General features: G+C 34.4%; 2 protein-coding genes across 2 annotated transcripts; both read left to right on the top strand.

Moving 5' to 3' along the window:
• The first annotated feature begins 2,465 nt into the window (after positions 1–2,465).
• On the top strand, positions 2,466–5,219 carry hmx1 (H6 family homeobox 1). The gene is made up of 2 exons (XM_006629684.3): positions 2,466–3,233; positions 4,236–5,219. Exons 1-2 carry the CDS (start codon positions 2,933–2,935, stop codon positions 4,832–4,834), a joined length of 900 nt encoding a protein of 299 aa, XP_006629747.2. The 5' UTR covers positions 2,466–2,932; the 3' UTR covers positions 4,835–5,219.
• A 3,904-nt stretch (positions 5,220–9,123) lies between these two features.
• Positions 9,124–11,979, top strand: hmx4 (H6 family homeobox 4). The gene is made up of 2 exons (XM_006629683.3): positions 9,124–9,441; positions 9,652–11,979. The coding sequence occupies exons 1-2, from the start codon at positions 9,222–9,224 to the stop codon at positions 10,200–10,202; spliced, it is 771 nt and encodes a 256-aa protein (XP_006629746.2). The 5' UTR covers positions 9,124–9,221; the 3' UTR covers positions 10,203–11,979.
• Positions 11,980–15,030: the final 3,051 nt, after the last annotated feature.

The following is a 15,030-nucleotide window of genomic DNA, read 5'->3' on the forward strand; positions in this document are numbered from 1 at the left end:
TCATATAAATACGTTCTACGTTCTAATTCAATCACATTCTAAGGGACTGTAGTTTAATGAAGCCATTTATTGATCAACATTGGTGTGAAATAGTCAAATCTGTAAGACAACGAAAAAAAAAACGCGGTCCGTGTACCGAACACCGGTGTAAACAGAAAAGAAGTGTGTCGAAAACCTACAGGCTAAATTCCACATTCATTTTAGATTTGCACAAAGACGTGGATAATACTTGACGATAGTAAATAGGTTATTTAAGAGCTGACTGGGGCCTTAAATCCATTGACAAAAATAGGGAAAAGTTTCTTGAAAACTCGCGATGCATCAAACTCAATATACAGTATTACAGCGAGTATATCTGTAGCTGTAAAAGTATACGAACAACATTAAAATAACTTGCCGTACTCATCTCTTGGTGCATGAACACCACACCCTCTTGTGAGACGATAATTCCAACATCATTTATGCTATCTTGGCAGGTATGCTAGGAAGGTTATTTTTATTGACAGATAAAAGACCATGCTTAACACCTAAGGTGTGGTAAGGTAACGCTTTTGAGTTTTTACGTGGGATAGGCATAATTGTCCAAGTCTGAGAGGTGTCATTACTTGCTATACTCATGTTATTGCCTATTGTTACGTGAGATACGTGAGATATGTGGGTCAGATTACTGTACCATGATCCGACATAACAAAAGAAAATTCAGGCCTTGAGGAGAGTTAGATATGGATCTATCAATCACTAATATAGAACTGATACGTACAGCTTCAGGGAAGTATATAATTAGAAAAATGACACACTCAAAGCCCAGTATTTCATATAGAGTCCTTGTCGGTCAGGAAGTCACTCTTACGAGCATCGTACCAACTTCAGATATTCTAAAGCTTTTCAAGAGTCCTTAGAATCTACTCGCCAAAGACAAAAATCGCAAAGTAATATAATCCCGTTTAAGTTCGTATAACACTGTTCAAGATGAAAAAAGAATGACCTCAGACTTTCTGAAGGTTCGTGATTAAAAGGAATCAGTTGGCAACTAACCTAAGGTTCTGATTTCATTTAGTCCGCAGCAAGAGATTTTTTATGTATTAGGCTACAGTGATTAACATTAATAGGGCCCATTAAGATGTCTACGCCATTATTGTGTATCTTGAAAAGGAAAGCCATGACAGACGTGCTTCATCATCATCACCATCATTATCAAGCAATGAAGCAACGAAGGTGTCATTTAACAGCAAAATCATTAAGCTCGCAAATGTATTGATTTGCGTGTGTCCTTTACAACATAACTAACAATTAGACATTAAAATTATCGGAAATTCTGCAATATTGATAAAACTTTTTAAAAATAAATTTACATTATTAGTACTTTATCTTAGTGAGAGTAAAATTTGAATCGAATTTGAAAAAATTGAAAAATTTGAAATTTGAGAGTAAAAATTGAATCGAAAACTTATTACAATTCGCTTAGACGTTCAAGTTTCTGGTCTGAAACTCTTAATATCAATGAACGACTTTAAATATGTCTGAATTTCCAACTCTCGGGGTAGATATTTGGATAAGTTAAATCTCACAGTTATTTGAATAAAATATGTTCTTTTAATTATTGAAGAGACAATTCTTTACAGATACTTGACACTCAGTTATAGGATGTCCTTTATTTGAGATATTCTGTGAATCTTCGGCAGTTTCACCTGAGAGCGTTACATGGCAGTAAATTGTGCGTTAACACTTACCGTCCTTTAGATGACAAAAAGACGAAATGGGCTATCTTTAGATGACCATTGATTGGATCTACTGTATATACAGTACCTAAGGGAAATAAATGAAGATAGTTGTTATTCGCAAGTTTTTTAATTGGCTTGTAAAGATTGTTATGTCAATTTTCATTGTCTGGTGAGACAAGGAACTATTGAAAAAGGCTGGCGTGGTCACGTGCCTTTCACAATAACTGTTTTGCACAGGATTAAAATGTGTAGCAATGATTAAACAGGCAACACACAACATCTCTACATACATACAGAGGTTCAGTTAGCATATTACCCTTAAACTAGTATCTTGATAAGATTATCTACAGTTTATAAAATGCACCGAATTACGAAAATATAACTTTTTTTTTTTCCTGGAGCTGTTGCTCCAAAACCCATGTTTATAGTTCAGTTCCAAAAAATACTATCTAGACCTACAATCTATACCTACAATGTAAAAAAGTCAAAAGCTCTACATTTGCGGGATGTAATTACTATAGCATACAACGCATGGTTTTACAATGCCTTGATGAATGTCTAAAGTATCTTACTTGCATTAAAAAAACCTCTTACTGACTATTAAAAATTGAAAGCGCTGAAAAGAAAAAAAAACGTAGTCTTTAGCATCTTTGGGTTACCTCGCTCCGGCTTTCCTTTCTGAAATAATAACAGGATGCGAAGACACAAATAGCCAATAGGAGGTACTGTATCATGTTCTTCTAAACCTCTTTCTTTCACTTGACGTGGAATTTGAGCCTTACACACCGCTATCTGTATTTTGATTTGTTCCCTAATTGACCTAAATAAAGCCCCTGACTGACAGGGTTTCTCTAGCCCCCCAAGGCACACTATCTAACAGAGTAGTGAACTCATTGCAAGTAATTCCCTTATTTTCTTGAGTAATCCCATTTGCTATTGTGGTCGTCCAATCGCAGAATGTTATTTGCTTGTTAAGCGTTTAACTTGCTTGACATTTTTACTTCAGCATTGCCGCTGTCTCCCAGTTTCTGGCGCCTGTAATTTTATGTGGTTATTTTAGTGGGTTTCATCCTAGGAAATAGTTGACATGGTTAATCAAAGACGGCGAGACGTACAGAAGGGAATGCGTTTTTTGTATTTGAAGTGAAAAGATCATTACCGAAGTAAGGGAAGACCAACACTGTGGCCAGTTAGAAATTAAAGCGGACATCATGCCTGACAAAGCGGCGGAGAGCCAGAATTCAACATCTGCGAGGGTTTCCTCGTTTTTTATTGAAAATTTGCTAGGATCCAACAGAAAAGAAGAGACGAGGGATACAATTCACGATAATATAGACGACTGCAGTAAAGAGATGTTTTTTCACAGCGGAGTCGCAGTCAGCCATTGCAATCAAATCTGTTGTCAAGTATCAAATGCTGGATTCAGTACGCAGAACTGTCCTCTGAGGATCTATCCTTTGGAATGGTACAGAAGAGCATCGCTGAACTGTGCAGCACACGAAAGACTGGGGAGTAAGTATAATTTTGTAAATTGTTCATTTATTTTATTTATTTGAAGTTTTCTATATTACTGTAAAAAAGAGAAGCATACTATTGATTTGACTCAAGCAGATCACAATGTTCCTCCCTACCACCAAAACACACACACCTCTTCCTCACGTTTTCAGAAATATGGAGTTAAAAGACAAAATGTTTACGTGCAAGTCTGCGTATTCTTGAAATATAAGGCCTACATATTTTATATCCAGTACAGTTTGGAGTACAAATGCTTAGCCTAATTGTTTCTTCATCAGTTTAATAACCATGCCGCAAATGCACATACTGCAGGTTGCTATTGCATTACACGTTGCATTTGTATTTAAATATTCCCAAACGGAATAAACAATAATCTTTTTTGGACTGTGCTGCTCAGTTTTTCCTTTAGGCTATACCTCGTTTATTAAAACCTTCACAATCAGCAAGGGTGAACTCTTGGTAAATACTGCAAATTCAGCACGATTGGAATGAAGGCTTTACTAATTATATTAAGGACCTACAGTAAATATTCAACTGGTTACAGTATTTATGCTTTTTAAAATATAGTTCTGTGGATTTGAGGAAATGCCAAACTCAAAAGCTTATGCTAGCATATCAAGGTTAGGACACATTGTTATACAGTTAAAATGGACTAAGCATTGTCTTGTAAATCAGATTTTACACTCTAGAATTACGATTACATTTAGAGAATTATTCCTTTTCCTGTTATTAAATTATATGTATTAAACCAATCGACGCCACATTTAGTTAGGTTATTATTTAGGCCCATATGAGTTGCGTATAATTATTTTTTAAATAAAAAATACATGATCACTATTTTCGAGACAGCACATTTTCAACACGGCTGTCTTAATGGTCGCTTTTATATTACTATTTTTTATCCTTAAAGATGTGTTAATGGCATTTGCGTTGCGTCGCGGTTCCTTTTCCACTACGAATATTTTTATATATATATAAATGGCATATTTATCATTTCAGGTCCAAAGGAGAATCACAGTTTAGATGACGCTTGCTACTCTGGAACAGCTAGCGACCGGGATTCTCCAGGGATTTCTGAGCCCACTGAAGGGAACGAGAGAAAGCAGGAGGAAAACACAGCAGACGGAAAGGAGGATGATACTCTACATACTTTCCACGGATTGCCTGATCAAGAAACCCCAGAACAGAAATCTGCCCGAAAAAAGAAGACTCGTACAGTTTTCAGTAGGAGTCAAGTTTTCCAGCTGGAATCTACCTTTGACATGAAAAGATACTTGAGCAGCTCCGAGCGAGCGGGACTGGCGGCGTCGCTGCATCTGACTGAGACTCAAGTGAAAATCTGGTTCCAGAACAGAAGGAACAAATGGAAAAGACAATTAGCGGCGGATTTGGAAGCAGCGAACCTTTCTCATTCGGCTCAAAGGATTGTCAGAGTTCCAATTTTATACCACGAAAACTCAACTCCTCCTGCCTTGGGTTTTAGTGTGCCTCAAGTGTCGCCACCATTAGTTGGCTTTTCGAGTACTGTGAATTACCCCGTTACAGCTTTCCCCTCTTCAATGTCCTTTATAAGGTCACAAATGACAGGTTTTGTGTAATAACAAGAATACATAATATTTACACTTCAAATATTTCTGGTGGATTTATTATTGAATCAGAGACGTGCAATAATTCACTGTATAGTGATGCAGAAAATTGCGTTTGTTTGCTGCATTCACAGTGAAAAAGGTGTATAAATCAATACATTATAACATTAATTTAAAACTTGTTAATCCTCATGGATATATAAATTAAGCAATATGTTGTTGTTAATTTTTTTTAATTACATCTTACCTATGGGCAAGATTCTGGGTAATATTCTGATCAATACGGGGTCACAGCCCACGCCTTTTACCTTACGAAGGGGATTCTTTAAAAGTATTTTACAAAAAAAAACTTTATTCAATTCTTGTTTTCCAATTTTGTCACGTATCCACGACTGAATAGCTACAAATAAATAATTTACAAATAATTGTACTGTCTTTTATTTTATTTCAACACAAAAAAAAATAAATCCTTTGCCTCTGCTGTAGTTGCTGATAAGCCATACAGTATGTTCTGCGCGATACACTGCAGTATTTCTCAACACCTTCCATTGGGTGTTTTTGTTTCTAATGCCAGCGTCGGATTTAGCACTAACACTGTAAAGTGTTAATATCCCTTATATCATTTCTGTTCCTGGTTTCTTGTTCACTAAGTTTTAAAGGCCGTATTGTTTCAGCACAAAGCCTCTCAGATAAAACGGTAAGAGGTAAAATTAGTTCACTACTGAACGCTATTGAATAAAATACTAAGTTCTGGAAACCAAAAAGATATTCTTTTAGAAAATAATGAATACCCAAAGAGGTAATATGAAACAGGCTCCGAAGCTCATCCACTTTGCAAATTCAGTTCACGTTTCTCAAACTAAAAGCGGGATCTAAGCACACGATACTTTATTTTAAAAGCACACTATACAGCAAATATACTGAACAGTGGTTCACAGGATAACTTCCAGGTGGTTAAATGTTTTTAGCATTTTCTAATTTTCTAGACGTACGGCAGTTATCTGAAACACAGACACCACAATGTTTTTCTATCTGAAGTTATGTGCACGTGAATTACACTATTTATAGCCAAACATTGGAAGTTATCGAATACCTATGATTATCCTTTTAGGGTCCTTCAATAGTTCAACAACTTATTTAAACTAAAACTACAGCCTGTAGCTGTACAGTAACTTCTAAGCCAACAAGCTAGGCTACTTACAGTATCTATACTCAGGTTTAGTTCGAAATTCAAAATGATCAGGATTAATTGGAGGGAACAATGTGATTTGGATATCCATGTGCAAAGGCATAACAATAAATAAGTTAAAATACTTATCAAATATGATGATTTACGTATATACCTGTTACTCGTCATTCTACTTTGATCTTTTCAAATCCAACGCTTGCTTTAAGCACACATTTAACACCGTACATTATAATTGCTATTTTTATTGAACACGTTTGATTTATGATATATTTTTAATGCGTTAGTTAATCTCTCTCTTTAATGCTAATAAGATCTATTAGACGTCTGTTTCAAAGCATAAGTGATACCTCCTGTAGAACATTATAGATGAAGGCCCAGATTAAATCAAACTCTTGACCCACTTCCAATCACAAATTACATGATGACTAGTTACCACAACGCAGAAGGAAGAAGCCTTTGGCAAGGAAAAAAACAGTCATCGAGGATTACTCTTTCAATTTGCATTTCAGGAGTAGGTTGAAGTTTTGATTTAAAACAGTTCTACATCTTAGAATAACAACAGATAAAAGATCGAGATTTTGGTAGTGGTTTCAGTAAACGAAGCACTAGGTCTTCACCACCATAGATAGATGTGGCTGTCCAGTTATACAGTTATAAATGAATACTCCATAATGTAAACGAAAATCAATCGATGTAAAGGCTGCTTCTATTTCTGTTCATGTCTCGAGACTATTATTTGAACACGCGGAATTTAAAAAGGGAGTGGAAATAAGTGTTGTTACCTCATTATACAGGTGTTTCCTTTATTGTGAGAACTATTATTTTAATTAAGAGTCAACTAGAACATCATACCTAAAAAGGGTTCTAATTTTACAATTCACTGAATACTGAAATACTCAAATCAAAGAAATGAGCATTAGATATGTTCTGTACTTAGAATTAGAACTAGTTTATATCTCTAACGCTGATAAACACTTAGAGTTACCCTTCTCTTGGACAAAAACAATATTTTCATTTGCGCAACACACTAATTCGCCTTTAAAGGCGAAGCGGGTTATCGCTTACACTGGGAAGAGAATTACTGTAGAGGCTATGTGTTTACTTCAGGCAAAATGTATACAAATGTTATTTGCAAAAGAAGACTGCGTCATATTTTGTGTTTTTGGGGTATGTGACTGAATCACTCCTTAGTCCTCAAATCACCCTGTGTTCCTGACAACGCGTGGCTTTCCCATTCGTAAAATTGTAGCAGAACTGTCAGTAGCAATTGTAGTTTAAGTATAGTAATTAGTAATAATTCGGAATATATAAATGTATCTTGGTTTTAAAATATATAGTTTATAAAGAGCTAATATGTCCAATGAAGCCTTAAGAATATGCACATTCAAGTTAAGAGAACTTAAAAGGTCACTTTTTTATAATCGGTGAAAAGTACGCTACTCTATAAATAAAAATAATAATAAAAGTTACTTAGGGTCGTGGTTAAAGCATACTATTTTAGAATTATTTTCTGTTTTGAGAAAGTATGTAAGATGTAAGAGACTCTGTGTAGATGTAAATATCTATACAAAACGTAATATTCAAATTCCAAAACGAATTAGTTTCTTCTGTCTCCTTTGTACAGGTTAGTAATATAAGCACCTGCTACTGTATATTGCAGTTTTACGGCATATTCACGAATTTTTAAGTTGAAAGTAAAGTTCCATGTCAGCTAATTACATCTACAGTTGTTTGTTTTTTGAACTGAGAAGTAGTCCTACAATGTGATAAGAGAGATTTTAAAAAAATTGATTAAATCAATGAAATAAAAATCATTTTTACAATTATTAGTAGTATTATTACACCCATTTTACCATCTTTCCAGTGGACAAAGGTGAGGTGTTTTATCTCTCTCCGTGTATTAATAATGACATTTTTTTATCTAGATGCATGTTAGTTTCTGGTGATGGTGTTAATTACAAAACGAATAGACTTCGTTGTCATTTTCAAATAAGAAAGGAGGACTACATAGAAAAACGTAGGAATCACAGATTGTTACATCTGACCTTCAGAGATTCGGTTACAACAGTGATGAGTAATTTGTGACTATAGAATAGTATAGCATGAATAACAGCTTCTTCAGTTTTATCAACACTATTTAAATTGAATGTACCTGCGCTGCGTTGGTCATTTTTCATAAAGTGTTACTAATATACGTACTCGTTATTGTTCTTAGTAATATCTGCCAGTTGAAAATGATAACCAATAACAAGCCATTGCAATGCAAATATCATCATAACTAATACATCCAAGGCCACTGCATCTGCAGATGTCTGTAGTTTAGTAGTGACCAGAACTGAACTTTCATTACCCTTTTTAGGATATGTTATACTTTAGGGGTTCAATTCATAGGTAGTTAATCAATACATTACAGAAGTATCTAATTTCATATTTATGCACAATAGACGTAAAACAAAATATAATTTCGTGTCGCTACTGTAACTATATGATTACTTGACCTTTTAACCTATGACAAAGTCAGTTAACGATTTTAAACGCGAAATGTATTTTCTATTGTAGGCTAATATTCTAGGTACCCATCACCGTGTAATGTTGGTATTACGAAGAGGAGCAGAAGTGGTAACAATGTTGTTTTTTCATCCTTTCAAAAAATCCTAAAGCGCTTTACATATAGAAAGGGACCCAATTTGACCATGACTGAAATGCAGAGCTCAACCATGGAGACACGCAGCAGACATTCTGCGACAGCAGATCAGGTGGAGAACTGAGAAATTACTTCACCGATTGAATTCGAAAACCCGATACTGAGACTGTTAAAACTTAAATAGGCAAAGAGACGAATGATTTAACCAATCTTCACATGCAATACTATCTTTTCTGTCTATATGGCTAAAATATCCGGATAATACCCTTTTTTATACTCGATCTTCACCCGTATAGTAAAAATATCGAAGATATTAGCTCACATTCCACCAGCAGTTAAAACACGCCAGCTTTTAGCTCCCGCCTTCTTCTGTTATTGGCCATGACACTGTGTTTACCATTCGGCCAATCGATAGCTGCAAAACCACGCTCTTCCGGTTCATTGAATAACTGCCAGCCATCTGGTGCTGCAGCTCTAATCTTGGAGCAATGGTGCTTGGAGTATCAAGACGCTACAGTTATCCGGAAACACGGCGATAATTCCAAAGGCAGAGGCTGCTGTTGTAAATGTCTGGGAATATGAGCAAAGAAGACGTGCAATGCCGAACCGCTTCTTTGAAATTCACCATTGACCATATTCTCAATCTCAAGCAAAACAGCAAAGATCTAGACGTCTCTCGCCCCAAAGTGCAGATAGCGACGGACAGCAAAAATGATTCACATCGCCGATTCGAAGACCAAGAAGTGAATTACAGACATGAAGTCGACTATGCACTCAAAGAAACAGGTTATTATTATTATTTTATTATTATAACAACATATAAGTAGATATTTCTTATATAAATCCATAGTTAGGTACTGTTATACTGCATGGCGACTTTTAATTAATTTAAATTAGTTTTTCGAATGCATAAAATACATTAATGTATGTGAGGGAGTTGGAAAAACAGTTATAAAATGAATGTACTGAATTATATTTTACCACTTAATTTCACAGAGCAGATAGACTCAGTCTGTAACGCCACTGCTCATAACCTCACTGTCTGCAGAGAAGATGCTCTGAACATCAGGGAGTCACGTCCGAGGACTGAAAGCACAGACAGTTGCGACGATGGGGCTCCACATAACAAAAGCAGCAAGAAAAGCAAAATGATGACCAAAAAGAAGACTCGCACCATATTTTCGAAGAGACAAATTTTTCAGTTGGAATCTACATTTGACATGAAACGATATCTGAGCAGCGCAGAAAGGGCTTGTCTGGCGAATTCTTTACAACTCACCGAAACTCAAGTTAAAATCTGGTTTCAGAATCGCAGGAATAAATTGAAAAGACAGTTGTCTACAGAACTTGAAGGCCCTAGTTCTGCTGACCATTTTGCTGATGCGGGAAAGACTGTACAATTTCCAGCACTCTACAAAGACAACAATATACTGGGTAGATGTCTGTTACCAATGCCTTTTCCTGTCATGTATCCTGGAAGTAGCGCTTCTTATCTATGTTTCTCAAACGCAAGCAAATATTTCAGTCTTTTCGATGGAGATGTATGACTTTTGAGTTGCATGTGGAAGACGAACTGAATTTCGCACCAATATGGCTTCAGTTGTCAACTGCTTTATTATTATCATTTATCTTTCGTTTATATTACATTCAGATTCTCAATTCATTTTTATTAAAAAGTAAATGTTACACATATGGAAAAATGCCCGACAAAAGTTATGCAAGTATATCTATATTAAATTCTTTTTTATTCGTAAACAATTTTGATATTTTGGATTTACAAGTGAGTGTATGTGACTGTTTATTTACACCTGAAACCTTTGAAAATGACCTTTTTATATAGACAACGGTAAGTTAGGGTACAGATGTTTGGATGAACAATATTTGGTCTACATAGTTTTAATAACTCATAGTTTTTCCTGATTTTTTTAACCAGTATGTGGTGTCAGTTGAACAGCAATTACGATTTGTTTACATCCGTATTTATTAAATATTTCTTACAGTACTGAACACAGCCAAAGACAATCAGTTTAAAACTCTTTGCATGCATTTATATAAACTGAATTTTAATAAAGATTACTTTTTAAATTAATACTATTTGCTATATATTTAAAATGAATGTATAAACTTTTTTTGAGCATGTCTTTTAAAACTATATTGTGTATTATATTAATTTTCCGACCTTTGTTGCTTGCCTCCTATACCCAGCCAGGTAACACTATTTACACTTTGTCTTGACTTATTAAAATAATCTAATTTTAAAACTGTACAGTAATTATTATAATTTTATTGTGCACTTTATTATTTTACCTAATAATGGCGTTCATACATCTTCAATAGTTTTATTAAGGACATGTGTTTTTCTTCCAAATATTGTGTATTTTGAAGTGGTTAATACCTCTTTTTCCCCTGGTTTATCCATCAGCAGCTCTAGAGGGAATAAGGCATTTCATATAAAAACAAATGTGAAATTCTCAGATTTGTATTTAAGTGTCTTCATTGAGGTAATAAGATCTGAAATAAATATTTTATTGCAATATAACAGATTCAAAACAATTTAATTCAAAGATTAAACCACACAGTACGTATTTTAAGACAAGCTTAGAAAAATAAGAATGTGATTATGTAAGCTCGTAACTCGCGTTTATAAGGATACAGGAATGCTTATTTTCCAAATGTATATTCAAGCTTATGTTTTGCATATTTAAGAACATTTAAAGATTTAAAATCCCTCACCTTTATTATTGTAAAAAACCGCCGGATCTCAGACCACAATTTGTTGCATGACTTAAATTGTGAAGACAATGATGAAATAAGACAGTTTAGAAGTGAGAAAGTAAACGCATTTCAAATTAAAATGTATTAATTTTACAAATAAAACCCCAACTTAGCTACGTTTTGTAGTTTCATCCAATTTCTCCACACCGAGGTAGCGGTGTTTGGATATTCAGCTGAATAAATCTGAGGAAAGTGACTCCCAAGTTCAAGTTTGAATGTCAAAACCCAAATCCTTAGATATCAAATATACAATATCTGAGCTCCACTTTGAACTTTATGCCTATACATATTCAATTAAATACCAGATATCAAAATGTAATCTTTATTATCTGGCATCGGCATCCCCCTGTGAGGAAGAAATCATAAATTATTTGCACATGCAGGAATACTGTAGTTCGTGGTTATAGGCAGATTAAAATTTCCCAGCGGCCAAATAAAATCCTAAAGAAAAGACATTAGGTTAGACATGAAGGAGAAGAAAATGCTGACTTCATGCTGATTTCTTCATAGCGGAGAAATAAGCACGAACATGTATTTGAGAGGAAATGTTAAATTTGTTACTTTGTTATAAAACTGTTCTCTGCCAAGCTGTCACGACATAACAGCTTTTTTTTTTTTTTTGGGGGGGGGGGGGGGATAAATACCCCCTTTAATAGTTAAGAAGATAGTGTGTATAAAAAAGTGTTTTATTTTCCCCGTTTTATTTTCACCAGTTTGAGAATTGCTGATTAGGCGAATCTTTTTATTCCATATGTATCTGGTCTATATTCATAAATGGCTCTAAACACTGATTCCACTGTTATTCCACGTTATTTTTCCTCAAAGGAATAAAATGCAAATGTCTGTTTAAACGCAATAAGTCGCTGTGAAAACTGTATAGTATGCATCTGAAGTATGCGAGTAATTCATTTTTTTAACTTGATTTGCATACATCTTTACAACCTTCTGAAAAAATAATTGTGGACCACGCTCTATGTCTACAGTTTGCATCTGTTGAGACTTGAGCAATTCGAGGACAGAATCCAACCTCACCTGTAAATTTACTCAACCAGGCATGAGCATGTATCTTGTATTCCCAGAACAATTGTGAGGCCTGACAATTGAGAACTATCGAAATATGTATAAACTACAGGTGTGCCTTTAGGTTATGAGATAATTCTCTCCACAAAGCCAGAGCTTGTGATTTATCATAGCATTTATGACAGCAAATTAACCCTGACAAATCCGATATAATCCGATCTGCAAAACAGTTGTTTTTGTCTAATGCAACTTAACAGAAACGTACAGAACAACAATCAAATTCTACATTTCTTACACAGCATCGCAGTTTATCATGCAGATAATTGCTTCACAGCAAAAACGTCAAATTATTATATATACATGAAATGTTTTATAACATTGAAAATTAAGATAGTAAAAATATGTTTCGAAATGTATTTTAATAACCGTGTCGAAACATACAGGTAGCAAAATCGTGTCTTATGCGTTTCAACTATTTCATTGAACAATGGTGGAGGATTATGAATAACCAATAGCAAAGAATGCGGAGGTAAAGCGATCAAAAAGGTGGATGTACCACAGGCTTTAAATTTAACACGATGGCACATCAAACACAACAATGTTTCTGTAAAATTAAACGAATTTCTCCTTCGAAGAAAAACTGAGTGTTAAGGTAAGGCACTGTACAGTACATCTTATATAGTATAGGAAAACATTTTCCATATTCTAACTAAAATGATTTAAAAGAGTTGCAGTATCCTCTCATATTTGATTTCCGCGAAGTAGCACAAAACAGGCCTGTTTCAATCGGCCTCTATATAATGAAAGTGGATGGCAGAATAATATTTTGAAATATCGTGTTATTATGGTGATAACTATAGTTATGGGTTTTGTTGTTGTGAATGAATGTCAAACATTCTCAGTGAAGCCACTAACGGCATATAGTACATTAAGTGTGACTTCATGTACCAAAGGGGAAGCTTAGATAGAATACTGTACATGGGAGAGATGTACAGTACAATGCAGTTATTCCCTTCAGTTATCATCCAATGTCATTATATCCATTAATGTAAAACTGTTTCAAAGTAAAATCGTTTTTTTAAAGCAAAAAGGCCACAATGGCATTTGAAACGCATTTTTATTATTAAACGTTTTGTCTCTACGCTAACCACTTAATGAAAAGAAGCTTTTCGTTGCTCCTCTCAAGCCTTTTGTACGTTCAAGCTGATACTGGAATGAAGGCTATATCGAGCGTTGTTTGGGACTACTGGTAAGATGGTCATACAGTATATTTATAAATATTTGAACAATAACACGTTTGGTACTGTGTTCATGGTTATGCAGCTACTGTAAATACATGCATGCACATTTTGTACGGATAGTTGAAAAAAAAAACGATATAAAAAATAAAATTAAGCCAAATAAGATTAAGCCAATGTACTGCTTGACAGTTCTGTTCCACATTACTCTTTGTGAGGGAGGGTGAGTGGAAGATGTTTTCACATTTATAAAGCTGATGATTATGCATCTTTGTAGCAATACACTACTTGGCAACAAAATACAAAAAGGCATTTTAGAGTTCTTGTTAAATTAACTATAGGAAAAAGATGAACCAAAAATGTCTCTTACCTAGATTTATTCAACCTCAAACAAAAACATTACTTCCAATATTCTTTATTTAACCATCTGGGATGATGGTTTGGTATTTTTCCTAATTAATACAAAATTAAAGTTCATTTATTTAATTATTCATCATTTTTAAATATAGCCTTCAGCTTGTTCGGTTACTATTAACCTTTGAACACAACAGTATTCAATATTTGTTTTAGCAGTGGCCAGTGTGCTCATAATCATGTACAGTACTGTATACTGTGTATACTGCACTTTTATATGTTTATTTGTGATTCCCTCAAAACCAGGTTCTTTAACCCTATATTTTTTATTTGCTATTTTAATAAATTAGATCTTGTAAATATTGTGACTTATACTGTGATTTTATCAGAAAAAAATAACAACGATACAAAACTAATGCTTATTGCTTGGTAAAATCACTGTTTTACAGCTTGTCATTAAGAATGAAGAATTTGATATTGAGAAATGGCTTTGAAAAAAATACTCACATTCTTCACATTTATTTATAATTAAATAATTAAAATGAATACTTGGACATGTGTGTAAAGTGCTGAATAGAATCACAGTTTTAGTGTTAATGTGTAAACTGTTTTGTCAGCATGGCTCAGCTGTACTTTGTGAAGTTAGCTAACCTGGAGTGCTGGTAGATACAGTATTTATTTTCCATATGTATCCATCCTTGCGTTCTGCAAAAGTGAAAAACGATATTACCTTCTGTGGAAAATTTGTGAAATATCTTACAGACACACTCACTAAACCCGTTTCTCACTGAGGGTGGAACCAAATCCAAAACTAATAAATGTAAAACATTTTGATAATATTGTGAGCAAAGCTGCTCTGACCTCCTGGCTTAGGTAAACCAAGGCCTATTTTAAATCAAGAAAAACAGAGCTATGATAACACCACTTTCTAATGGCTGTGGCAGTTAGCTACTTTTGATTAATATTACCCTGTATTTTTATATCTATT

Source organism: Lepisosteus oculatus, chromosome 1, assembly GCF_040954835.1.
Source record: "Lepisosteus oculatus isolate fLepOcu1 chromosome 1, fLepOcu1.hap2, whole genome shotgun sequence".
Taxonomy (NCBI): Eukaryota; Metazoa; Chordata; class Actinopteri; order Semionotiformes; family Lepisosteidae; genus Lepisosteus; species Lepisosteus oculatus.